The sequence below is a fragment of the Pipra filicauda genome, unplaced genomic scaffold, assembly GCF_003945595.2.
Source record: "Pipra filicauda isolate LSUMZ 115617 unplaced genomic scaffold, ASM394559v2 scaffold84_size4826128_pilon, whole genome shotgun sequence".
NCBI classification, from domain to species: Eukaryota; Metazoa; Chordata; class Aves; order Passeriformes; family Pipridae; genus Pipra; species Pipra filicauda.
The window spans coordinates 1,446,594-1,470,989 of NW_024105031.1; the positions used below are offsets into that span (position 1 = coordinate 1,446,594).

Genomic DNA, 24,396 nt, shown 5'->3' on the forward strand with positions numbered 1-24,396 from the left:
CAGTGCTTTTGCATTTTAACAGCTTTGAATGTCTGTGTTGTTAGAAGTTTTACCATAGCTGAATTTATTCAAAACTAATTTTAGGATATTTCTATGTTAAACATGCTTCTTAAATATTAGACATATTTAACCTAAGTTATTGACATTTACATCTAACCGTAATCTCCACTTCTAGGTCTTGGTGTGGCATCTTGACTTTCACCTCGCCAAAGTAGAGATTTCGGGGCATGGGTGCACGGACTGCAGGAGAAAGGGAGACACTTACCCAGAGTGTGGCTACAGCTGCGGCAGGGCTCAGCCAGGCTGACAGCCGCCTGCTGCAGCTCGGCCCGGGGCGGCGTGGGAGGCGGGTTGGGGTTCTTCCAGCCATTGCATTTACAGGATTCCTCAGCCTGAAATCAAACCAAAGGGATATCGATCAACACTGTAAAACACAGGAACTTGATGATAGCGTGTTATTTCAAAAGCCATAAAAAGAAATACAAGTTGTTGTTTGTTGGGTTTTTTTTAATTACAAGACGCTTTTTTGGGGGGGAAGGGGATTGATGTTGAGGGGAGGGGGACTTGGGGTGTTTTGCTGTTGTTTTGCCTGGGTTTGCATTTTTATCGACCACATTACTGACCCTTGAAATAGTCAGAAACAGAATAGTACCCTAAACAGAGATATTAACACAGTTATGGTAAACAGAATACACACACAAACCCTAACTAATTCCTTTACAGAGAGCCCTCACTCAAGTGAAAGAAGTTTTCAAACATTGACTGGTACATCAACAGGTACAGATCCTGCCACTGAGACAGTTTTAATGATTTAAACACAAACAGGTTACCTAGCAGGAAACACATTAATCACTGCCTCATCAGCTACACCGGCAACAAGGAATCATGCAACTGAAACCAAGCCCATGACAACCTAAGCAAGGGTTAACCAATGCTGAAATAACAAAACAATAACTGCACTACTGGAGAATGCTGTTCAAGGTAAGGCTTGGCCACAAAGGCAAAATATGTCAAAGACACTTCCACTGTAACCTGCTCCTTTCCCTGGAAAGTTTGTTTACACTCACTGAGTGTGAAACATCAGCAATAGACTGCAGCTAAAAGGGAAGATCATGAAGGGAGAGGTTGTGACTTTGGTAATCATATCTCAAATCACTCAGAAGTTCAAAGCTGGGATTCCAGTTATCCAAAGAACAGCTTTAGAAGAGGGAATTTCCTTCTACATATCCAAAAGATCTTATTTATTTTGATGGCAAAGTACTTCTAAAATCATTCACGCTCCTATTTGAAGATCTAATTGGAAGGAAAGTTGCTTTTCTACTGTTCAGAGATATCTGTGCACTGGGTTGTAAAAAGATACTCAGGAAATTGCACTGCCAAGACCTCAGTGAGGAAAGTATGCCAAGTGCTGCATAATATTTATGGCTGAAACAACCTTAGTAGGAAAAATTGTGATGTTAATATATCCAGCACCCATGTCATTTTTCAAAAGCGATTCTGCATACATTTAATGCAACCTATTTCAGGAATCTATTTCATTTTCCTATTAAGTTTCCAAATCCCACCCTACCTAAGGAAGAAGCACCTGGGAGAAGCAGAAGGGATCACAGCTTGACAGCTCCCAACACTGACAGCTTTGTAGATGGCTGGTAAATTGTTCTTCTAAACTAATTTTAATACTCAGCAACCTGAGCACCAAGAAAACTGCTGCCTGCAGTTTGCTGAGCACCACATGATATTTTTACCATCTCTAGCACTTAAGCATTTATCCAGCTGGGCTCTTGGCCCTGAGTGCCATGGCTTCTGCCTGCACCCAGGGCAGTCTGGCAGGTACCAAGGGCCATGAGTGGCATTTTCAACAGCCAGAGCCACCAGGATGACTCAGATGACTCAGATGACTCAGGTGCCCAGCAAAACCACATCCACATATTTCCCTTGAAAAAAGAACAATCTGCAATGCTTGAACCTCCTGGCTCTCCAAACTCACTGTATGGGTGCAGACCACCTGCCATCCCATGTATTCAGGGAGGTTTCAGAATGAAATGAGGGGAAGATTAGAACATTTTTTTTTTTAAGTCTCATAAAATGCAATCTGAAAAGACTTAGAAAAAGAACATAAACTTCACCCATCATGTTTTCTATGACTAATATGATTAGCAGAGAACTGAAGGCAATCCAATGCTATTTTAGCATTTATCTATTTTATTTAGCTATTTATCTCTTACAGTTTCACAGGCATTGAGCCAGTTTTACTTTTGTTTGTCATCCAGCCCTACAGCACCTCTTAAAATTTAATTACTAGAGAGATCAGTGATTGAGTGATACCTGTGTACCACAGATTGCCCTAGTGCAAGAACTTTGGACATCTGCAAGATGACTTGAAACACCATTTTCAATTAGCACCTCAAGCTAGACAAAACTGAGGCCAAATAAACTTTACACGTTTGTTTTGTGGGAAAGGCAACGTTGCCATGAAAGTTTTTGCATTGAAAACGATGATAGAGAAACTGCTAGAAAAAAAAGTCTGAAAGTGAGATTATTGCCAAAGAAAATAAAAGATACAATTGTGAAGGAGCTGTCAAACAAAAAATGATTGAATATTATTCTAGGGAAGTAAGATTTGATCCTTCCCATGCAGCTGTCCAGACAAATGTTTAACACTCTAAATTAGTGACATAATATAATGCTTATTATTAATTGTCTTAAATCATGCCACAACGAAATGCATCCTCAAACAAGGCACAAGCTTTTTAAGAATTTTTTCTTTGAGTGGAGGCAGTATTTCACAGAAACTCACCAAACAATGTTTACTATCAAGGCAAAAAACTATAAACAGCGAGTAACTACACAAACTTTAGTGTCACGCAATAATTAGCAGCAAAGCTGCAAACAGATACACGAATAGTGATAACAGCTTAGTTAAACTGCCAAAAATAAATACCAACCCACCCACAGAAGAATAAAAACAGCGTGTTCAACGGCAAATTTTTCTGCCCTCGTTGGTATTTCCTCGCCAGATCTTTTTGCAGCAGCTGTTAATTTGTATTGTTCAAATTATTTCAAGAGACCTTTCTCAAACAACCACCAGGGTGTTTGGTTTTTTTTAATCTCTCTACAAAACACCAGAATCAGAACAGAAATGTTCTGTTAACCAAGGGGAAACAGAACCCAAAAAGGTCCTCTTTAAAACTTAGCTTTCACTGTAGCTGTTGACAGTGCAAGTATTTTGCAGTGAATATGCAATGTGCATTCCTCAATGGCTTAAACTGCTGAGTTGTTTTAAATCCTCCACAGCATTTTGTTCATTCAGACCTTTCTTTGACTATCTTCAGCTTTTTCCTTTATTGCTTTTTTTTTAATGTCACTCATCTGCTTTTCATTAGAAAATAGAGTATGACTTCACCTCCTCAAAAACTCAATTTCAGATCAAAACAGTTTTGAGGAGAGGAAGGAAAAAAGCATTTGAACTAGCATATCTAGTCCTTAAAGCCTTTTTTCTGGGACATTTGCAGAGCTTTAATAAATCCACTGGAGAAAGCTAGGGATGACTTCTGCCTTACCAAGGCCTTCAGCATAATGACTGTCATCTTTATAGGCCCAGGGATCATGACCACTGCACCCTCACTGGTGGTTTTTAATAAAATTGGGTGAGTGCAATATAATAAAACACAACAACTACACAACTGTTGCCTGTACTCTCCCTCCAAAAAAAACCCCAACCACAAAAACAAACAAACGGGCAAAAATTATGTACATTTTGCGCTGCAAATGTAATATCATTGAAATATAAGTGAATTATAATTTCAGTCTGGTTTGGGTGGGGTTTTTTGTTTGTTTTTTTTTTTTTTTAATCCTTCCATGTTCAGTTGAGTGTTACAAGGTGGGAAATCAAACTGTCCAGTAGCCCTAGGCAGGGAAATCTACAGGACTGGTTAAACTAAAGTTACCATTTCCTTTAGAATACTGAATATATTGATATATACTGAATATAAATGGACAGTGAAAAAATACAGCACATTTTACACACCTTGCTAGTATTTTCATTTAGAAAGGAAACACATGAATGTTACAACATTGTACATCTTAGCTCCTTTTAAGTGGATTCCAGGTGTCCAAATAATAAAGAATAAATGAAGAATGTTACAGTAACTTATGGATTTAAACATTCCTCCCCTTTTCAGACAGTGAAATGAGCCTAAGAACATGGAAACTTCAAGCTAACTTAATTATAAAGTAAAATACCCAACAGTTTCAAGACCGAGTTTCAAATAGCTGTTGTATTGGACTTTTCTTTCCAACTCAAAATCATACAGGTTGCCCTGCTTGGTAACTGAGATGCAAAGCAGACTCAACACATTAAACACACACAATATTACAGATCTTTTTTATTTCCAGCAAGTATAATTACTCTAGAAAAAAATACTCATCCTCCCAACACAAAAGCCATGTAAAACACCCTATAAGCTTTTTCCTGCAAGCAACAAGCTCAAAGGGATGATTTCAAAGAACTCCACACAAATGATAACAAATACATTGATGAATTTAAAATACATTTTTTTCCCACTCATATGTCCAGTACTCAGCAACCAGACAGCTAGACACTGCTTGGAGAGCCACTCATACATATCAGGAAATTAGCTGACCCATTTATCTTTAAAAATACAAAATAATCAGTTCAATGTGCAGCTCTAAGGACATGCTCTTCATTTACTGATCAATCCAATTATTTCATTCCATGTATTTTCCAGTTTTACTTAGAGAAGAAAATTAGGCTACCATATAAAGCTTTTATTAATAATAGGCACCCTGTTTCTACCTTGTAAAGTTAATGGTAAAATTCCTATTTAATTTAATGGAAGATGCTTTAATTGGGCCTGTAAGACACTGTAAAACAGATTTGCCCCGGTACAAAAATGATTACAAGAAAGTTTTAGATGTCTCATATGTCTCCTATACACTTCTGCAGAAAATAACCTAAATACACATTTCAAGCTGAGCTTCAAGGAGCTCTATACAGAGCCCAGTAGTAACATGGTCAAGTCCTCCTCATCTTAATCTGCCTTGTAAAAATCAGGAAAAAAAACTTTCCTTATGAAAAGGTGGTACAAGTTTACCTTATGAACTCATGTGTGGGAAAATTCCATAGAGGTCACTCAAGGATGATAAGTGGGGAGAAGTGCTTCTAGCAAGGGTCAGCAGATGGTCTGGAGCCTGGGACCCAGAGTTTACTCAGATCTGTGGCTCACCTGCTGCAGGTCTTTGGCCATGTCATCTCATCACAACCCTTCTCTGTCTACTTTGCTTATCTAAAGCACAAAGTCTTTCTTCAAGGAGGTATTATTACCTGTTACTTGTGCAAATGCCTCAGGCTACTGGGTTATAATTATATTTATAAACACCCAGGCATTACCGTAAGATACATGAAATGAGAAATAAACAACTTTACAGAAAACTTAGTGTACTAAAATAGTACATATTTCACCTTGTTTGTAAAAAAAAAACTCCCAGGGAGACTGGAGAGAGAGTTGTATTTTCACATACTGTAAAGCAATAGGGAAAAAAACTGCAGAGGAGTTTACTTTCGACATCTTCATTAAATATATGTATGTGTGTAAGTCACACAGTGCTGCTTTTATATAAAGTGCTGCAAGTTTGCATGCCTAATGCTCAATTTCACACTGAACAAAAACAAAATGATGTATGCAGCCATTCATATGTGCACAGACATTGCAAGTGCCAAATACGAAATCCCTCACAGCACACAGCGCTACTGTGCACCCCCAAAAGTCAAGAAAACTGTGCCAACTTCTAATATCTTGTTTAGAATGCCACCCTCCTCCTTGAAACCTGGGCCTTTTAAGGTTTTTTTCTACTCAAAAGAACCTGTCATTTCACTTCCATCCAGACTTTCTGTCACGGGGAACAAGTCAAGTGGAGCAGCCCAACACCTACAACTCTCTTCTGCAGTTCTTTTATCAAGAAAAAGAAGCAAACCCCACATTTGTCTAGCCTTGGTAACAGCTGCCTAAACTTCAGTCTCATTCTGCTCAGGACACATGCATGCTGAACATGTCTTTCCCAGCAGGCTTTGTCCATGTTTCCTATGAAGAAAAGGAGTAGCTTGTAAAAGGACCCCTCTTGAAGAAGGAGGTCCCTCACTTGGGGACCAAGCACCCTACTCCAGAGAAGTGCCTTTCACTCTCTTCTGCTCGATCTTTCTGCTATCACCAGTGAGACTCACCCTCTGCATGGTCACTGACCTCTCCACCTTCATCCCTAGTGAACAGATGCTCCCTGCCTCTGTTACTCTCAACATTTCTGAGATTAGGTTCCTAATAAATTCTGCATGCTGAATCTTGCAATGAAATTTATGTGGGAGAAGGTGACTGACACTAAGGACGCCATTACATATTTTAGCACTCCAACTTGTACAAGATCCACGTATGGTCACTACTTGAATGAACACAGGCATCCCCAGTGGAGATGGCATAAGTCTTTGCCTTCTCTTACTGGCCTGCATTCACACACAGAAACACAAAACAAATGGAAGAGAAGTTACAACTCAAAGTAAGAAAAAGTTCAAAGTTACACTCTGCACTGCTACAGTTTCTGGCAAACCACTAATGTTACAAGCCAATAAATGTCATTCTGGAGCACCTGCCAGGTCTTCCAGAAGGAAAATAAAACATTCTTCCATCCTGCTCCATCCTTCCCCCTTTATCCCATAGGAGAAACTGTGTGGTTAGTTTACAAGGAGCTTCCCGTCTGCCCACTTGTTTCTGTTATGAGACCTGAAAGCAAGGTGCCTGCCACTGAATTACTGCAGAGAAGTCAAATACCAAAGGTAGAGTTTGCATTCTTAACCTTAATACAAAACAGTGTTTAGTGCTGGCGCTGTGCCTACATCCTAGCAAGAGGAAGAGGCCCTGGTGCGCTCCCAGACATGGGTCCTGTTCCATTCATCACTGGAATGCCAATGGGACATGCATCCAGGACTTGTCGTGGATGAGGGCCAGCAAGGACACCCCAGCAGAAGACTGACAGTACGAGTGGTCCCCAATCCGCACTCCAGCACCAGAGTCCTGTGAGAGGAAAAGAGGGGCTGACAGCAGGCCACAGCGTGCCCTCCTCCCATCTGAAATGGTATGTCTCCCTGAAAACAAGGCACTGTGACAGCACATATGTGAGGCCAGTGAGTCCCCAAAAAAGCAAAGGGTTTGGGAAGAGACAAGGCTGCCTGCACTTCTTTATAGCACAGCCACCTCTGTGGGGCAAAGCACTACAGGAGAAAGCTTTTATCCTCAAAAACATCATCTGGAGACACATCAGAGGAAGAAAAAAGGCACCAATCAAGGAAGAAAAAAGCAATTCAAGCACACACTCATTTCTCTAGCAGCCCATGAAAAATTTACCCACTCCACAACCAGCTACGTTTAACAGCAAGTCTTAGTAACATTAAAATATAGGGGTGCAAAGGAGACTCAACACCGGGAAAGCTTCAATTCATGGCACCCAGTCTGCAATGAGGGCCACAAGGTTCAAGTACACAAACTGCTGACACCGGTGTAATCTTGCAGTGTCCCAGCTATGTGCCAAAGCTGAAGCGTAGGTGGCTGCACATTTGGAAACAGCTAAGAAATTGCAATATGTGTAATTTGCCCTCCTAGGACAGCATTGTGGCGTGCCTTCGGCATACAGTTAAAGCTCCTCACACCACCACAGAACTACAGAGCCATACAGTGATGTTTCCTCTTGTATGTGAGCATTTAGTTTGGCCTTTCACTTAACATCTGCATGCGGAAGAGAACAGAGAAAATAAGACGCACATTTCTCACAGCTATTCTTCAACTCTGAAAGCATTACAAGAGGATTTGACATCAGCACCGCCAATCTCAACATGTCAGCACTCCTGTGCATCCAGGAATTGCCCTGACAGCAGCAGTGCAGTCCGTGTCTTGAGCTCCCTGGTCCTCTCCTACACCCCGCACGTGCGCACAGGCGACAATGCCCGCGGTCACTGAGCTCCGGAGGCGGGAGCGACAGCTCTCACCGCGCTCTACAATAAACAGGCGAGTCCTGTTTCTCTCACTAAGAGGAAAATCGCAGGTGGACATAAAGTGCTTGTGAAGGGAAACCCAGGGCAGCTCTCCTGAATCCGAGTGCCGGGCAGACAACGGCGAAGAGACCCCCACTAGGGCAGGGTGAGGGCGGCCGGGGGAGCTCGCTGTCCACCCGCTCACCACACACCGGGCACCGGCCCGGCGCTACGTGACCGCCAGGGACACAACTTTCCCAAGCGCGGAGGCCGCGCCCCTTGGCTCCTCTTCCAGAGCGGTGGCGACGGTGCCATTCTCGGATCGGGGCAGCGGCTCCTGCGGGGTCAACAGCTCTGCGGTGCGGGGCCGCAGCAGCCCTCGCCCGGGGCCGTCCCCCCCGGGTATGTCCCCGCTCCCCGCCGAGGTGTTTACGGGGGTTGCTGCGGCAGCCCTGTTAATTAACCCCGCGCTTACCGCCGGCCCGGGAGCTGCCCCGCCCGCCACCGCCTCCCTCGGAAGGACGGACGGACGGAGGGAGGGACAGGCAGACAGACGGGCAGCAGGGAGTTGGCACTACCCGCGTCGGGTGCGCGTGCGTTTTGTTTTTGCGACCGCCAGCCGGAAAGCTCCAGGGGGAGAAGGATCCGCCGGCACCGCCAGAGCCGCCACTTCCGCGGGCAGCGCCGGGCGGCAGCGGGGCCGCCTCCCGCGCCCGGCGCGGCGGGGCACGGCCCTTCCCCGCCACCTCCCTCCTTCCTCTCCCGTCAATCCCCACCCTCCGTGGGCGGGTGGGCGCCCGTGGCCGCCCGGCCGGGTACCTTGCAGGCGGAGTAGACGCCCAGCTTCTCCAGCTTTTTGGCCCGCGGCGCGGCGCGCAGCTGCGCCTTCTTCCCCGCGGTGCGCGCCGAGCCGGGCCCCCCGGGGCTCTCGGCGGCGCCGCGGACCGGCCCCCCGGCGGTCACCGCCGCGGCGGCCGGGGAGCCCTGCTGCGGCCCGCCCGCCGCCCCGGCCCCGGCGCCGCCAGGCTCCGCCATGCCCGCGGCGCGGCGGCAGCCGCCCGTCCGGCCAGCCGGCGCGGTGCGGGGTGACCGGCCTTAGACCCTCCCCTTCGCCGCTCCGCCGCCGCCGGCTGCTCCCCGGGGGGGGGGGGCAGGAGGAGGGACCCGCCGCTCCGCGGGCGGCTCCTGCCCCGCCGGCGGCGGTGGCGGGGGGGCCGGCGCTCGCCTCCCGCCGCTGCGCACCGCAAGGGCGCGCCCGCCTCCCTGCGCGGGGGCTGCGCGGGGCGGGCGGCGCCCCCGCGGGAAGGGCGGCGGCGGCGGCGGCGGTACCCGCTGGGTGCGGGAGCCGCTACGGAGCCATCCTGGCCCTCCGGGAGGCTGCGCGCAAAGTTGCCCCAGAAAGAGGCGGCATCGCTGGCGGTGTCGAGCGGTCCCGAGCCCCGGTGAGCCCGTGGTGCAGCCGCCGCAGCCTCTGTGGCCCCTCGAAGTGCCGCTACTTTGTTTTGCTTAACCATTGCGTTTCCACATTGTGCACTTTGAGGCCGCCTTTAAAGGGTCCTTTTCTTTTTTTTTTCCCTCCCCAGATAATTTCTAATTCAATAGATAAACATGGGTCAGTTTGAAATACCGGATAATTCAAAAACTCTCTGCTCAGCTCCTCGTGTCATGGTTCTGGGGCTTGATTTTTTTTTATTATTTTTTTTTCTTTGTATCCGGAAACAAGTGTTGACAGCAGGTCAGTTTATGTCTTCAAGTGATTGCCTTTTAATTGAAAGGTAAAGTTACGCAAATGATCCTGCCATAGAGACTGTACTCCATATACAAGAGCCAAGTGCATTCAGTTTAAGGCGGTTCTCCCCCGTTGCACGTATGTAAAAACGTGGTTGAGCCGTGAGAAACCACAAATGGCAATTCTGTAGAACAGCACCGCGGTTTAAAAGGTTGGGATTGAGGCTGGGCGCTTGCGTGGGACCTACGGCTCTTTGATGCGTAAACCTAAAGAAGTAGCATGAGTTTGGAAGGGAATCTCAGCGTAGAGACCTCTCGCAGGCACAGGGCCTTGCCACCTTGCATGGGGCAAGCAAAGATGACTCCAGACTTGAGCGAAGTTAGTTGTAGCATTTAAAGGTGGAGGGGGTGCGGGGTTGTGACAAAACCCTTTCCCTGACGTCTCCTTCTTCCTTCCTCTTCTCAGCTTCTGGAGATACGTTTATACGGCGAGTTTGCACTTTCATTAAACGATAGGAAAAAATGGAGTGAAGTGCTACAATATTTCATGAAATGGGGTGGGGGTGGGGGTGGAGTTCTGTTGTTTTCCTTTATTTACTTATTTAATATTTTTATTTTGCTGAGGTCCTAAAATCAACAGTGTTGATGCGGGTGGGAGTCGGGACCTGCTCGCCGGCCTCCACTACGGGCTCCTTGGAGCCGGGGTACCCCGGGGAGCCCTCGGCAGAGGTCGAGACTGGCTTCGGGCTTCCCAGCAGCTGTGACAGCGACCCGTAAGATGGCTGCTGCCATCCCCGCTGCTTTAAGACGGACTGTTTAAGGTGGAGGAGCCGCTGCCCTTGGCGGTTACTGCCCCAAGCTTGACAGCAAATCAAACGTAATAAAAAAAATCCAGTTTCTCTGAAATTTAAGAATTATCCTTGTAATTTTTTTAAGTGTCCGAATCATGTTTTAAAAGAACAAATAGCCGCTGTATGGTAGCAGCTACCTAAGAAGTTCTTTGCATTTTTTTATGCCGTTCAGGTTTCTACTTTCGGAGTTGAAAATGAAACTGTTCTGCTTAGTTTCACTTTCAGCTTTCCCACGACTCCTCCTCGGCAGCAAATGTTATGAGCAAAGAGCGCATCTGTAACAATACTCTGGCTCCAATGGACCACTTAATACCCACGCCTGAACATACGCTCCTGTTTTTTCTGGGAGTTGCTGTAGCCTTTAAATCTCCTCTGACGTTTTTTGTTTGTTTGTTTGTTTCCCCCCCCCAAATTATCAGCTTCTCCTTTAACCAGTTAATTAATGATATTTAACCCAGCGTTGTTTGCACACTTGCATATAATAAATTATAAATTTTGATGCTGAAAATACCTTTACTGTTTTCCCACAGGTGAGTAACTCCACTGATGTTCATTAAGGCAACTTGCAGGCATTTATGTCTGAAGCTACACAGGTGAATAACCTTATTCTTTCACCTCATTCATTCTTCAGGGTCCTTAAAAGCCTGAAAACTTATTGCTTCCATTAAAGTAGAATTAAATATGAAAGTTGTTAGGAAGCAGATACTGACTTTGGTTTAAATGCCTGAATGTTTCTTTACATTTTATGGTGTGTTTATGAGGCTCTAATGGGAAAAACACTGCCGTAATGCACACAGTAAGGCACTGGTTGGTATAAAGGCAAAAAAATACTTTTTCTGCAGTTCCTTCTTGAATCCTCCAGAGCATGGCTGTGTCTCTTTTTTTTCCATTATACCTTGTTGCTCACCAGATAACCAGAGCAGTAAGTCTACCAGTCTGTGACTACACATACAGTTACTATAGTAACATTTATAAACACTAATGTCACTACACATGCAGAACTGCTGCCTGCTAGGAGCAGCTTAGAAAGAAATCACTCTTTAGCTGCATATAGGTAAATATTTTTCTTTTTTTTTTAACTTTAAATTTAATTTAAATCATTGCTCACATTCTAACTTTGTGCAAATTTATTTTTAAAACCAAAAAGAAAAAAAGCTTGACTTTGTCTTAAACTGCTCCAGTGAAAGGTAAAATGTTGCGTTCACAATTTTGGCAAGAATAAGGAGTGAAAAGACCATTTGCTGTCTGGAAATGTGGGACTATAACTTGGGTTATGTTGACTTGTGGTGGCTCCAGTGAATGCAATTAGGTCACAACAGGTTGCATTACAGTAGGAAAAAAACAAAACAACAAACAAACAAACAAACAAGCCTATGCTTTGACATATGAGTGGACACATGTCATTGTTGATTGCATATCCAAGCTGGCTTTTTCTGTTGGCTGAATTCACAAGCAGAGCACATACTAGTTTTCTAATTATAATACGTGCATAAATCTGAGCACCACACAATTCCTTTGTTGCTTGCTTTTTATCATTTAACATGCACTATGAAGATATTAAATTAGATTAAAACTCAAAGCATTGTCTGAAAAGCCCTTGCCATCTTTTTCAGTTTTTGTCCTTTGGGGCATATCAGTGGGTTTGCACAAGTTGAGCTGACTCTGAAACCCACATTAGGAAGTCCTGGTGGGAGCGGGTGATCCTGGCTGCCTTTGGCCTGCCTGTGTTGCTCAGCCGGCAAACTCAGGTGAGTAGCCAGGTGACATCAGGAAGACAACTCATCCACATCAAATTAAGTAAACCAGGAGCTGGGTGAGACACAAGTCCCAGCTCTTGTGGGTTTCAGGTCTCTCTCAGGTTACTTATAGCCCCGAGGAGGTGCCTGCTCAGAGCCCTTGCTCCCAGCAGATCACAGGCGAATCTCATGTTTGTTGCTCCCGCACAAATTCCCTGTGAACACCTGACAGGCTTAAATGCAAGAGTATGTGTTGTTATTATTATTCCATCAAAGGTTGCATTCTTGAGTCACAAAAGAGAAATTAAAATGCTGTTTAGGGTGTACCAGACTCCTGGTTATTACCTGGTTGTCATTTAGGGCTTTTGGGGCCTATCTTGCTCATATAAATAAAAAAAATTACTCAACTAATAGCAGCCTAATGCTGAATGCTACCTCTCTGACAGGGACCACCCAGCCTGCAGCCGAGCTCTGGGAGCCCACCTCTACCCCTCATCCCTGCCTCTCAGCCTGGTCAGATCCAGTGTGCCCAACCCAGCCTTGTCTCCCTTTTTATTCAAGATGGGTCTCTCTTCCAGTGCTCCTACCTGCTTTTACTCTTGCCATTCAATGCAAAGTGCATCTCTTTCTCCTCCAGGGAATTTCTATGAGAATAAAATCCTATTGTGTCCTTTCATTAGCGCATTCCTAATGGGTGAAGTGACCTCCCTCTTGGCCACCACGCGTTCAGGACTACTATCAGTATCTTATGAATCACTGGTAGTATTAACAGTGCAAAGGTTTTGTTCATTATGCTGTCTCTAGCACCTCATCTGCTTCCCATGGCGCTAACATGTGACTTTAATAATGCAGATGGCAGACCTTCCCATTAGGCTTTTGTCTGTCATAGGAAACCCCACACCCCAATTACCCAGTTTTTAAAGGAAAAAAAGAGGGAAAATAAATGGAAAAAATGTCATTGCAACACTCAGGGCTGTTTCAGTCACACAAACTTCTTGTTAGTAATGGAGCATTTAGCAGTTTTTATATGCTTCTTACACAGAAGATGCTCTTCTTGACTGCAGTCAGAGTTTTGGTTTAGCACAAACCAGGTGAGAAAACTGAATCATGCAACACAGGACAGTCACTTGTGCCTTTGCTCAATGTGAATTGTGCGTGTCAAGTTCAGAAGCTGTTTGTTAAAGTTATTTAGCTATCAGCAGTTACTACATAGGCTGACACTGTTATTTCATGGTACTGAGAGCTCTGGATTGCTTTATACAAACATGGGATATACTATCTGTTTTTTCCTTACCTTCTCTTTCCTCTGACTCCCCACAATTCTTTTGTTGATTCCTTTCTCTAACATATTTTTCTGTTCTTCCTTCTTCTTTATTTGTGGTAGAGATCTCCACAATTCTCTGGGCCCCCACTTGGCATACTTTGACTGCCTGTGCTCTGACAGTTTTGCAAACCACCCCATTCCTATGTAGGGCAGGTCATTTGCTGCTGGAAGCCTGACAGACCACCAGGAGACTGGCACAGGCTCTGCTGGCAGAGGTGAGAGGGAAGGGACCTCCTTTTTGCTACCTGCACCTGAGTAGCTGCCAGCCAGCACCCTTAATATGATACCAATTTAGATAACAAAACTCTGCATAGAAAATTCCTATTATTTCTATAAGATGAAGTTACAGTGGCCTAAGAACATCTAACTGTGCAAACCCAGTCATGGGCCTTCCCCATATCAGTGTGCAAGGGCACTGGAAACCCTAGGAACTGGGAACACAACCTCAAGCTCCACAGCTTGGCCAAGCAGAAGAAATTAAACAGGTTAAAAAATCTCCATTTAGATCAACTGTAATAGTGCTGTGTACAGCTGAAAAAAATAGAGGAATCCCAGGAATACGGCAGCAACCCCAGATGTGGGTTTGTGAGGTGAGGGAGACAGGATGTCACTGGGAATGCAAAAGGCACAGTTACATTGTCTTCACCCATGTTCCACTTTCTGCCACAGCTTTCTCTTTGAGTATCTCCAAAACCTCATGTACCTCCCCTCCCATGGCAAGGCCAGCAGGCTTGTCATCCCCACTCAATGCTTCACTGCCTCTCTGCCTAACACAGGCACTTGGTGGGCTGCAAACTATTACCTTTGCCCCACCAAGACTCACCCATCTACAAGGAAGAGCTGCTAAATATCTGGAGTGTAAACAGAACTAGGTTTGCAATTGTTTTGCTACTCCCATTTCCCAGTCTGATGCTTCCTCCCAGCTGAGCAGCTGCATCTCTGCCCAAGCGGACAGCGTCACAAATTATAACTCTTGTCCAAGAAGACCTAATGATGGCGACTCTTATTTTATAGGATGACACAAAACCAGTGGGCCTGGAATCCCAAGATTATAGTTTTGGACAACACTTAGGAAGATAAATAAGGAGACTAATTATCTTAATTTATTCCATAATTATTTTAATTATTAATCACTTCCTTCTTTCTTGCCTATCATCAGGTCTAGAGGCAGGACTGTTCCCAAGTCCTGAATGCAGGCTCTGCCTGTGGCATGCTCCCATGACTCACCAGGTTAGTCTTTATCTCTTCCCACACCTTTCATAACTAGATTTTCTTGAAACTGCATTGTTGCTTCTGGGGATGCAGTAAGTAGGCTATACTATGCATATCTAAGTTGACTCACTTGGGAGAAGATGTCTTGTTCCTTCTGCACCATTCCCTCTGCAGATGGTTTTAGAGAACAAGAGGGCCAGGTCTTCTAAAAGTAGTGAAAGGTATAGGGCATAGCTACTGAGTTAGCAAGTGAGTTCATCTTTTCAGGTGAAGAGTTTCTCAGAGGTCTTATATGAGTTTAAGAAAGGCTACATAAGGGTTTTCACATAACATATTTGCTCTTTGCTGCTTCGGCCAAAAGTATCCACATAAAGCTGGGACCTGCTAAGGCAGCACCTGCAAAACAGAGGCTGGCTCTGACTGTGCCACTGGGCACGCACTGCACAGCACAGCCGAGCTGCACCAGGCAAATGCTGCCGCCTTACACGGTGACTCCTTGGCAGGTGCTGATGGTGTCAGGCGTGCTGCAGCTCAGGGACAGACAGTCCTGGCAACGCTAGGAGTCCCCATCGTGGTTTCTGTAAGTGGGTGTGATGCTTTTGCAAGCAGTTTTCCGGGGAGGTGCCACTGCCAAATTGTGTGACAGGGCAGAGGGAAGGGAGGTCAGTAAGAGGAGAGGAATTGGGCTGAACACCTGGAGGCAACGAACCCATATCCTGGCATCACAGGCACATGGGGAAAACAGGACTGAAAAGGAAGCGCTGGCTGAGGCATGAGCAAGAAGTAAAGCAGGGAAGAAGGAAAAGACAGGCAAAGAAGCTGATGCTCATTCAGCAGGGATTTGCAGCAGCGAGGCCTGTTTATACGTACTAGTTGATAATAGTGTGATTAGATACTCGGGAGACTGTGACCTTCATTTATATCACACAGCCCTTCTCTGCCTCTTCCTGTCACCCACAGGAAGGCTGGCAGGCAGGCATCTTTCCAGTGCTGGTTTCAGCATCAGTAACAGGCACCATTTTCTAAGACCACAAATATGTAGCAAATAATAAAACCCACAAAACTCACAGAGGAAGAAGTTCACAACTAGAGATTGGGCAAGTTAAGTTCTGATAGTGCCAAAGGTAAGTGAGGAAGAAGCACTCTGTGGGTGGAGATAGGAATGATGTGTTAGAGAGAGATAACTGCATATGGGACTCTTCTGTTTGGATACAAATCAGATCCTGGATCCTCAAAGCTCAGGGACATATTCCATCTTCACTAATTAAAAAATGAGATTGTAGTGCCAAACTGCAGAAGCAGAAAATAATCTTGCCTTACCATATTAACAGCAAGCAGCTCCAAGTGTCGTAGTTAGAAAGGTTTTCCAGAAATATGAGATTTACTGGGACAACGGTATCCTCTGCCATGTAAGCCTCGTGCTCTGCTTCCATTCTGCCCCTGTTATAGACAGGCCAACGTATGACAGAGGTGGAGCAGCCTTCCTTTCTGAGTAGCAGGATTAAGCACTGACCAAGAGGCTCTTTGTTACAACACAAAGAGTAAATGCAATTTTTTGCCCTTGAAAATATGTACAGTCTCAAACTGCGGTTTGCTCCCCATTCTTCTACATCTAATTTCTTTTTATCTGCTTCTATTTTCACCTCAGAACATTAAACTGTGTTGGATTTTGGCTCCCTAAATAGGCACAGGGAAACTGCAGTGAGCTAGAAAGCTGAATTTTATCTTTCACTCTCTGAGGCTAGAACGCTTTAGCTTTGTGTATTGTGCTTTCAATAACTCACTGTTATCCTTTAACCTGACAGCAAAATCCTCTGAGTCTGTATCTGTTCCTAATGAGGGAAATGCAAGGAGAGAAGGAAACACAGACTAATCTTTTTACTTCATAAGAGATCAACAAAGGAAATGTTTCATTTTTTATTCTATTTTTACAAGGTTTTCAGCTATTAACATAAGCAATTTATGCATAGTATAAAAAAGTATCGGGGTTGCCCTTTTAATAATTATAAGCAGATTTATTACAACTGAAGACTTGTAGCATATCTTGTTACATGAATTATTATGTATATTATCCTGGTTATTTACACATTGTAATTAACTGAGACTGTTTTGAGGCTTTGAAATTTGTGATTTGCTAGCACTTACACCATTTATGGAGATACAAACATCTATAAAATGTGTGGGAGTGTTAAGAATTAAGTTTACTAAGGTCAAACTATCATTTTGCTCTCTCTAATCCAAGGGGGTTTTATATACACTAAATGTAAAATGGAATCACATTTAAAAGACAAAAAAACAGCTTACCAGACTTTCTCTATATATTTGTCCTAATTTTTCTCAGGCCTGAATGGATCATCATAATGACAGCAGTGAAAAGGCTTTTGCTGCCTCCCAGTCTCAAATTCAAACTATGCAGAATAAAAAAAAAAAAAAAGAGTTCTACACAAGCCTATCTTCTGCTGCTTTTTTAACCATGTCCCTCCTTATCTTGTCCTGCTGAAATGGTGCAGCACTTTTAAAGGAGGCTGATGCTTACCTCTTGTTGAGAGATGGACTTTCCCATAAAGTTGTCCTACAGCAGACTGAGAGCCATAGCCACCAGCAAGCCACCTCTGCAAGGATAAAGTATACTGCAGTCATGAGGGGCTTTTAAGTGGCTCTGCTAATACTGTTCACCCTCTACAAAAGAGATTTTCCTTTTAAAATGTTATAATTGATCTACCTCCACTGATCAGAGGCACTTGATTCTTTAAGATGTTGGAGGAGGTGTTGGAGGAGGTTGGGGCTTTGACTACCATGAAATTTTATCAAACAAATGTCATCACAGGAAAGAGTGCACATGTTGAAACACAAACTGCAGAAATGCTTACAATACCCAGGCACTGAACAGAATTAGTGAGACAGAGGAAAATGTACTTCCTAGCTGAAATCCTGGAAGAGACAACAGCTGCAAAATTCAGGTTATTCAGGTGTGGCTGTATCAAGTGCAAAGAGAGAACCCTGGTAAATGGATGAGGTTAAAGTAGGATGAAATTACTAAAGGCTGCTCTTGTAACGTGGCTGTGACAAATTTCTGCTGCTAAACTACTGTTATTTACCCTGGCAATGGATTAACAGCAGTTAACAAAGATTAACTGAAACAAAAATCTCAGATGAGAGAAACCTATGGATTTTTGTCTGATATTTCTCATATATACACACATAAATACTTAATCCTAAAAAATAAACTTAATCAACTTGAATGTAAACACTATGTTTTCATACTTAGTAGATAGATGATATATAGGCTGGCAAGCTGAGCTGCTCACATGGTGTCAGGACTCTGTGTTGTTATGGTGTCTGTACACGTATGTCACATGCTGATTTAGAGTGAGAGCATATAATGCAAGAAGCAGCTCATATTAGAATTTTCCAAGCCTGAAGCAGAAAAATTTGAAAAAATCCTAGATAATATGGTTCAGCTGTTTCTGAGAATATGATTTGGAAAATACGTTGTTCTGCGTGTATTAAACCAAAATCTTGATTATTTTCTAGAGAATGTCCAAGATCATCAGGTTTTAAACTACAGATTGGCAATCTGGCTGAAATGGCATCAGCAGTGCATCTTTTGTCACTCTTATCAATTTACCCAAATCAGAACAAGTTAAAATATTTAAAAAGTAGCATCAGTTTGCCCATGCCAAGTAGAGACATGCCAGTGTGCAGGTGCTGAATTTGGGCAGTCCCCTCTGCACCAGTTGGCCTCTATCAGGAAGCACCTCACTAGGAGTTACTCTTATAGCTCTGACTCCTGGGGTTGCAGCAGCCAGACCTAGGAATAGTGAGACAGCATCAAAGATGTAGAGTGAGGTGAAGGAGACTGAGCTGATGAGGGAGATTGGAGCAAGGACCTTAAATTTAAAAAACAGAGGTGCATAGGGATAGGAAGAATGTACGAGCTTCGGCTGGAGAATGGGCAGACAGGCTTGTGCTGATTAGACCCTATGAAGTCCTTGCAGTACCTAAATTCTAGATTCCTAAATTTTCTGACACAGATAAGCAGAAGATTATTCATTTGAATTCCACTCCCACTTAATATTGTGATCTTGCTAATATCAACAATCCTGGTCCTTTTAAGAAAGTAAATAATTCTTTAATAAAAGCTTTACCAATTTGCAAAGATAAAAATCCCACATGGCAAGGAGACACAAAGATAGGTTTATTGCACCAGACAACTATGGAAATAGGTCAGATACATGTTTTCTGGAAATTCTTGATGGCTGTCACAGTGTGACAGCTGCAGAAACAGTTGCAGCAGAGCTTCCACTTTTATTTCTTGATCAGCTTTCTCAAATAGGTTCCTCCTACAAAAATAAGAAGGACAAAGTGCAAATTGTAGGGGTTTTTTTTCCACAGTAATTAAGGCAGATTACAAGGAAAAAGAGAAGATATTCTCTGACAAGCCAGGCAATGAGGAGACCAAGATGATGACCAGTCCTTACAAATGGATTCACAAAGTGTATGCCAAGCCCTTTAGGAGAATGCAGAGACTTTTACAACTGGGAAGAAATCAGGTTTCCAAAGCTCACTGGAGTGGCTGTTCAGTGGTTACCTGTTTGGTGGAAAGCATTCCCAGCAAAGAGACAGATGGCACTGAGGTAGAAGAAAGAAAACATTGTGAAAATAACACAGTCCATTAGGCAGAAGGGCCAAAGGTGTTGCTGGACCACTGTACTTTGCTATTTATAGGTATGTACATAACACACCAGAATTTTTTTTCCCTTCATGCAACAAAAGAAAGTATTAGCTAACCTAGATGTTTGTTGGCAGTCAGTGTCTGGAGATAAAAAGCAGCAATTCCTTTAGCTTGACAATGTAAAGCAGATGTGATAAACTCCCTTGCAACTGATACTGCTATCAGACAATAGTATTCAGCTTATTAGATAAGTTGCCTAAGCATGATATTTGAATTAAGGCAGCAAAATCAATTTACTAATGTAAAAGTTAGGAAGCATTCCACAATACACAAGTGACTTCTGTAAGAAAATACAGAGTGGTTTCTTTTATATCAAGGGGTTTAGGTTGTCATCGCTTTATGGCAGTCAATCACAAATCTTCTGATTTTAGATCTGATAAATTCCTAATATCAATGAAACACGCTTAAGATATTATTTTTATTAATTTGTTTCATTGGACTAAGTGCCACCACATTTTGCTACAAGCAAACTGAAAACATATTTTGAGGGAATCATCTGAATTACTAGTTTCTGAAATAGGCATTGGTTGGCTTTTACTGTTGTTGTGGAAGATCTATTCAGACATGTTTTCTTATAAAGGAGGACATTGCTTTGCCTTTCTTTAGTATAGGAAATCATTTATTAATTACAGTCAGAAACACTGATACATCCTTAATGCTTCTCCACGCACCCCTGCTGCAGCCAACACTAGACAGAGCTCTTGCAGACTAGCAACTCTGGTTACTGTATCTTTCCCACCTGGTGATTTTTATTACCAATTATATCCTGTTGTGGTCATAAGACAGCTGTAAGATTACAGGCAAGATGCTTGCTTTCCCACAAAGGAGTGCAAACACAGAATTATGTAAAAAAGCAGGTGGGTGAATAGTTTCAAATGGATTTGTGTCTACAGTTACATTCTGTAGTGTCTTCCAGTCTCTGCTTGAAGCACTTGCCCAGCTCTATACTACTTTTCTATCACTCTGCCTGGCATTAGTAAGGAGTGAGCAGATACTGCATCTGTTTCTGCATATGAAAGTTGACTGAAATTTATCAAGAAGGTCAAAGATCAATAAGAAAAGGGAGAACCATTTGAGAGGCTTCACTGTTTTTAGGAGGCAAAAAAAAATTATCATATTCCACATCTGGAAAAACTAATTCCATATATAAAAAAAATACTTCTGCTTAACAGTAATTGCATTCCTCTGGCAGTCTGAGAAACACTGTTGCTCCTTGAACATGCAACTAGTGTGTTGTATGTGGTATATCCCCCCTCCCACTATTCTCCCAATGCTTGTTACTATAGCCGCACTGTACTTCCAACAAGCTTTTTGCAACTATATGAACTTCACTGTTACAGGTATCAAAACTGGTAGTTTAGCCCTAGCTCTATTACTTTCAGGAGATGCAGTCACAGCCCTGTAGCAGAATACAGAATTAACTCACATTAAGATTGCAAGGTTGTTTTCAGATGCATTTGTTTCCACCTTGTTGTGAAAGAAAACCACTTTATATTCCAAAGAGACTGATGAAGATAACTTGGGTTGGGTGAATTCTCTACCAAATTTCTTCTTGGTTTTGCTACCTGCTTCCATCCATCCCTACCTAAAAATTTAATTGCTGGCTGCAATTACAGATACTATAAACTCAAGATCTGATAATGAATTAAGGTTTGAAGTTGATCAGAGATACTTTAAACCTTTTATGATTAAAACCCACATTTTTGAACCACATTAATTTAATAAACTTAATTTTCCACCAAAGGTATCATACCACAGAAAAAGATTTGCACAACATCGACCCCAAGAGTGTGTTCTTACATAAGTAGAGACATGTTCCTTCAGCTCCAGGTAAGCAACTGAAGAGGATGGTCAGACACACAGAGCGGGAGAGGGTGACATTGGCCAGCTCTGTCTTCATTTAGTCCCACACTGATAGGCCAGTTAGGTTTTGTTGATTCTTTTGGTGTCTCTGGTTTGCTGACAAGACTTGCATCCAAAAGCAACTAGATTTTACTCTTTGCAGTCAAATTGTTCCACATAGGTTATATTAGGCTCCTTGTTAGGCTTACAGCTGGTGGTCTTATTCCAAGGGTTCAAAGGATATTTTACACATTTTTCTAGCTCTCCACAGAAATCAGAGGAAGGAGAGGGGAGCAAGCACAAGGAAACATTCATGGAGCACAACTTAAGGTATCTACATTGTATAATTAATCAAAGGTGTGTCCTTCAGTTTGATATTCTGAATCACTTTCAAGAGAAATCTGCCTTCACACAGACTACACTTAGCTGTCTCCTACACTAGACTGCCAATACTGCTCAAGGAACACTACTATTGTATAAGCAATGCCTACTTATACACACTTTTCAGAGGTCTGTGCCCCTAGTCTAGGTAGATATTAAAAGTACAACATAAATGAACACACTGCAGCCAGCTTCATGTCTAGAAAGGTACCACTTATCTCACTCAAGCTCTTTCTGTAAGACATCACTTTTGCCCTTAAGCCAACACATGAGAGCAGACCAATAACCTCCTCTGACATAAAAAATGGTCTCCCAGGGCAGCCATAGAGGATCTCAAATAATACAGCACTTTGGGTTGGAGCTCTTTCCTTCATGCTCTTCATTCAAGTCTGACAAGACCTGCCCCCTGCAGTGTTGGAATTTCTAACACTTTTAAATTCTCAGATTTCAGGAGTGTTGAGGGAAAGTTAAAATACCTATGCCTGCTAAAGGAAAGAACCTCAACTTCCTATGATGACTGCTAGAACTCTTGCTCCCTTGGGTATTTTAACCAAGGAAGAGATGTAAGGCATCATGTTAGTAAACTAAATCCTACACCATATCCAAATTATTTTTCAGTACTAAAAATTATATGCTGCTAGAAACAGTCTGAACCTGGAGCTTCCTGATGAGTTCATTCAGCCATAATATTTTGAAAGCACACACTCTCATAGGAGTGAAAATATTTGAAAAAAATACGCACTCTTGCTCAAAAACCAATCAAGGTGCAACTTTTCTATCAGACTGCACTTTAAGCTGAATAAAACATCACTTAAGACTCCTCATAAGAGTTTATCTGCAGTCAGGAGAATAAGATTCTGAAACAGTCTTCTAATAATGGAATATAAAAAAATCACAGAAAACTTTGCTGTAAAACAGAACCAGATTCACTGATGGACATATTATTGCCTGTGGCAGTAGATTACTCAACTATGATCTCAGTTTTTTTCCCTGGTCCTTAACAAAAGACTGTTACTCTGTAATAGCAGTATCTTAATAAAACCCAACAGTATGCTATATTAAAAGTATTTCAGTTTTAGATGATGTATATGGAATCTTATGGAAGGAGTCCAATCCAAAAATGGAAGGAGTCACTGCCTCTCAAAAGAGCACAGCACTCATGAGAGAAAACACTTCAGAACGGTGGAAACACCAGCACTAATACACCAGATGGATTAGTAGAGGGATACCTGAGAACTACAAGGGTTCCTGGACATCACAGAGATGCAACAAAAAGAACATCTGTTATACCTGTAACTCATATTATATCTGTACCTAGCAGTTTCTTATTTTGGCTTCTAAAGGGTTTTGGGAGGTTTTGTATTACAATGAAGTACTGGCACCACCTCTAACAACATCCACTCCTTATTTGAGAACGCATGAATGGTGTTCGATGAAACAGGACTTCTCCGTGTGTCAGTATTCAATGTCCCTCACTGAAGACAACCTAAATGACTCAAATGCTATTAATAATCTGCAAGATGGAATACAGATATTGTATTCCAATAAAGATATTTTCCACAGTAACTCAAAAGGCAATCTGAAACAAAATAAATGAAAATGTTCTAGGAGGAACTACACACAAAGATGGAGTTCCTAAGGAAACTGACAACAAAAAAAAAACCCCAAACCAAACCAACCAACAAAAAAAACCCAAAAAAGCAAAAAGAAAAACCCCAAAAAACCAAACAAAAAACCCAAAAAACCCCACAAAAACCAACCAACCAAAAAACACAAAACACAAGCTAATTTAGAGCTGTCTCTTTTCAGCAGCAATTAAATAAATTCAAAGAACAGAGAGAAACCACTCCAATTCTAGCATACAAGGTAGTTCTGAAGAACTCAGTTTGAGGACAGAAAATTTCATGTATGAGTTTTCATCCACAGTGACAGACTTCAGAGCAAGAAGAAACTGTTGCCTTCTGTGCAACAGGTCCAACTCGCAGCCATAAACATCTGCCAGAGAATGCAGTGGCAAGAGGGTCTAAAGTCATGAAACAGACCTCAAAAGATAGAAAAACGTGCCAGCTAATTGTGACTCAAGCCCACAGCTGGCAGAAAAAATGGACTTTGATGTATTTTGTGACAAACCGCAAGTGATGCTGGTCAAGACCTGCTGAAGTCTGTATAACCAGTGGGTTCTAAACCAACACCAGTTTGAAAAAGATACAAAAATGCACCCATCCAATTGCAAATCATCAGCTGCAGGAAGAGGCATAGACAGCTCTGAGACACTACAACAATGCAATAAGCTACGTTAGGGAAAAACTGGCAAAAACTGCATTAGCTTCAGGTTCAAGAGATAATATTACTGTTTTGATTGTATTTCTATATGGATGTGATAAGATACCCAATTACCTCAACATTTAAAAATAGCTGAAGTGCCAGAGTATATATAAGACAGGCTTATATTTAGCTGTGTCATGAATTTACTTGTAATCATCTTAAATGCTGACCCATTCAGTAAATCAGACATCTTGTCTGGAACTGTCATGGCTGGGCTTTGCAAACTA

At 42.8% G+C, this 24,396-nt stretch overlaps 2 protein-coding genes and 1 long non-coding RNA gene across 4 annotated transcripts in view; 2 read left to right on the plus strand and 1 right to left on the minus strand.

Annotated features, from left to right (window-relative positions):
* The window catches only part of KAT2B (lysine acetyltransferase 2B), a 40,030-nt gene extending 30,793 nt beyond the window's left edge, over positions 1 to 9,237 (minus strand). Inside the window, exons 1-2 of the mRNA XM_027717303.2 lie at positions 8,855 to 9,237; positions 266 to 392 (exon numbers count right to left, since the gene is read on the minus strand). Of these exons, the coding sequence (XP_027573104.1) occupies positions 266 to 392; positions 8,855 to 9,070 (343 nt within the window). The 5' untranslated portion in view covers positions 9,071 to 9,237. The remainder of the gene's footprint in view (positions 1 to 265; positions 393 to 8,854) is intronic.
* Positions 9,238 to 9,407: 170 nt separating this feature from the next.
* On the plus strand, positions 9,408 to 10,674 carry LOC120325143. 2 transcript variants are annotated; one of them, XR_005567021.1, is made up of 3 exons: positions 9,408 to 9,477; positions 9,619 to 9,770; positions 10,388 to 10,674. It is a non-coding gene; the product is annotated as an uncharacterized LOC120325143 (long non-coding RNA). The 2 variants fall into 2 exon arrangements; XR_005567020.1 differs by having other exon boundaries at positions 9,411 to 9,770.
* A 7,520-nt stretch (positions 10,675 to 18,194) lies between these two features.
* On the plus strand, positions 18,195 to 24,333 carry PP2D1 (protein phosphatase 2C like domain containing 1). Its single transcript, XM_039390632.1, is given in 13 exon segments — positions 18,195 to 18,233; positions 19,004 to 19,070; positions 19,073 to 19,263; positions 19,266 to 19,548; positions 19,551 to 19,614; positions 21,366 to 21,409; positions 22,950 to 23,012; positions 23,015 to 23,158; positions 23,161 to 23,475; positions 23,817 to 23,865; positions 23,981 to 24,034; positions 24,036 to 24,116; positions 24,118 to 24,333. Coding segments are annotated over 13 exon segments (1,530 nt in total). The 3' UTR covers positions 24,254 to 24,333.
* Positions 24,334 to 24,396: the final 63 nt, after the last annotated feature.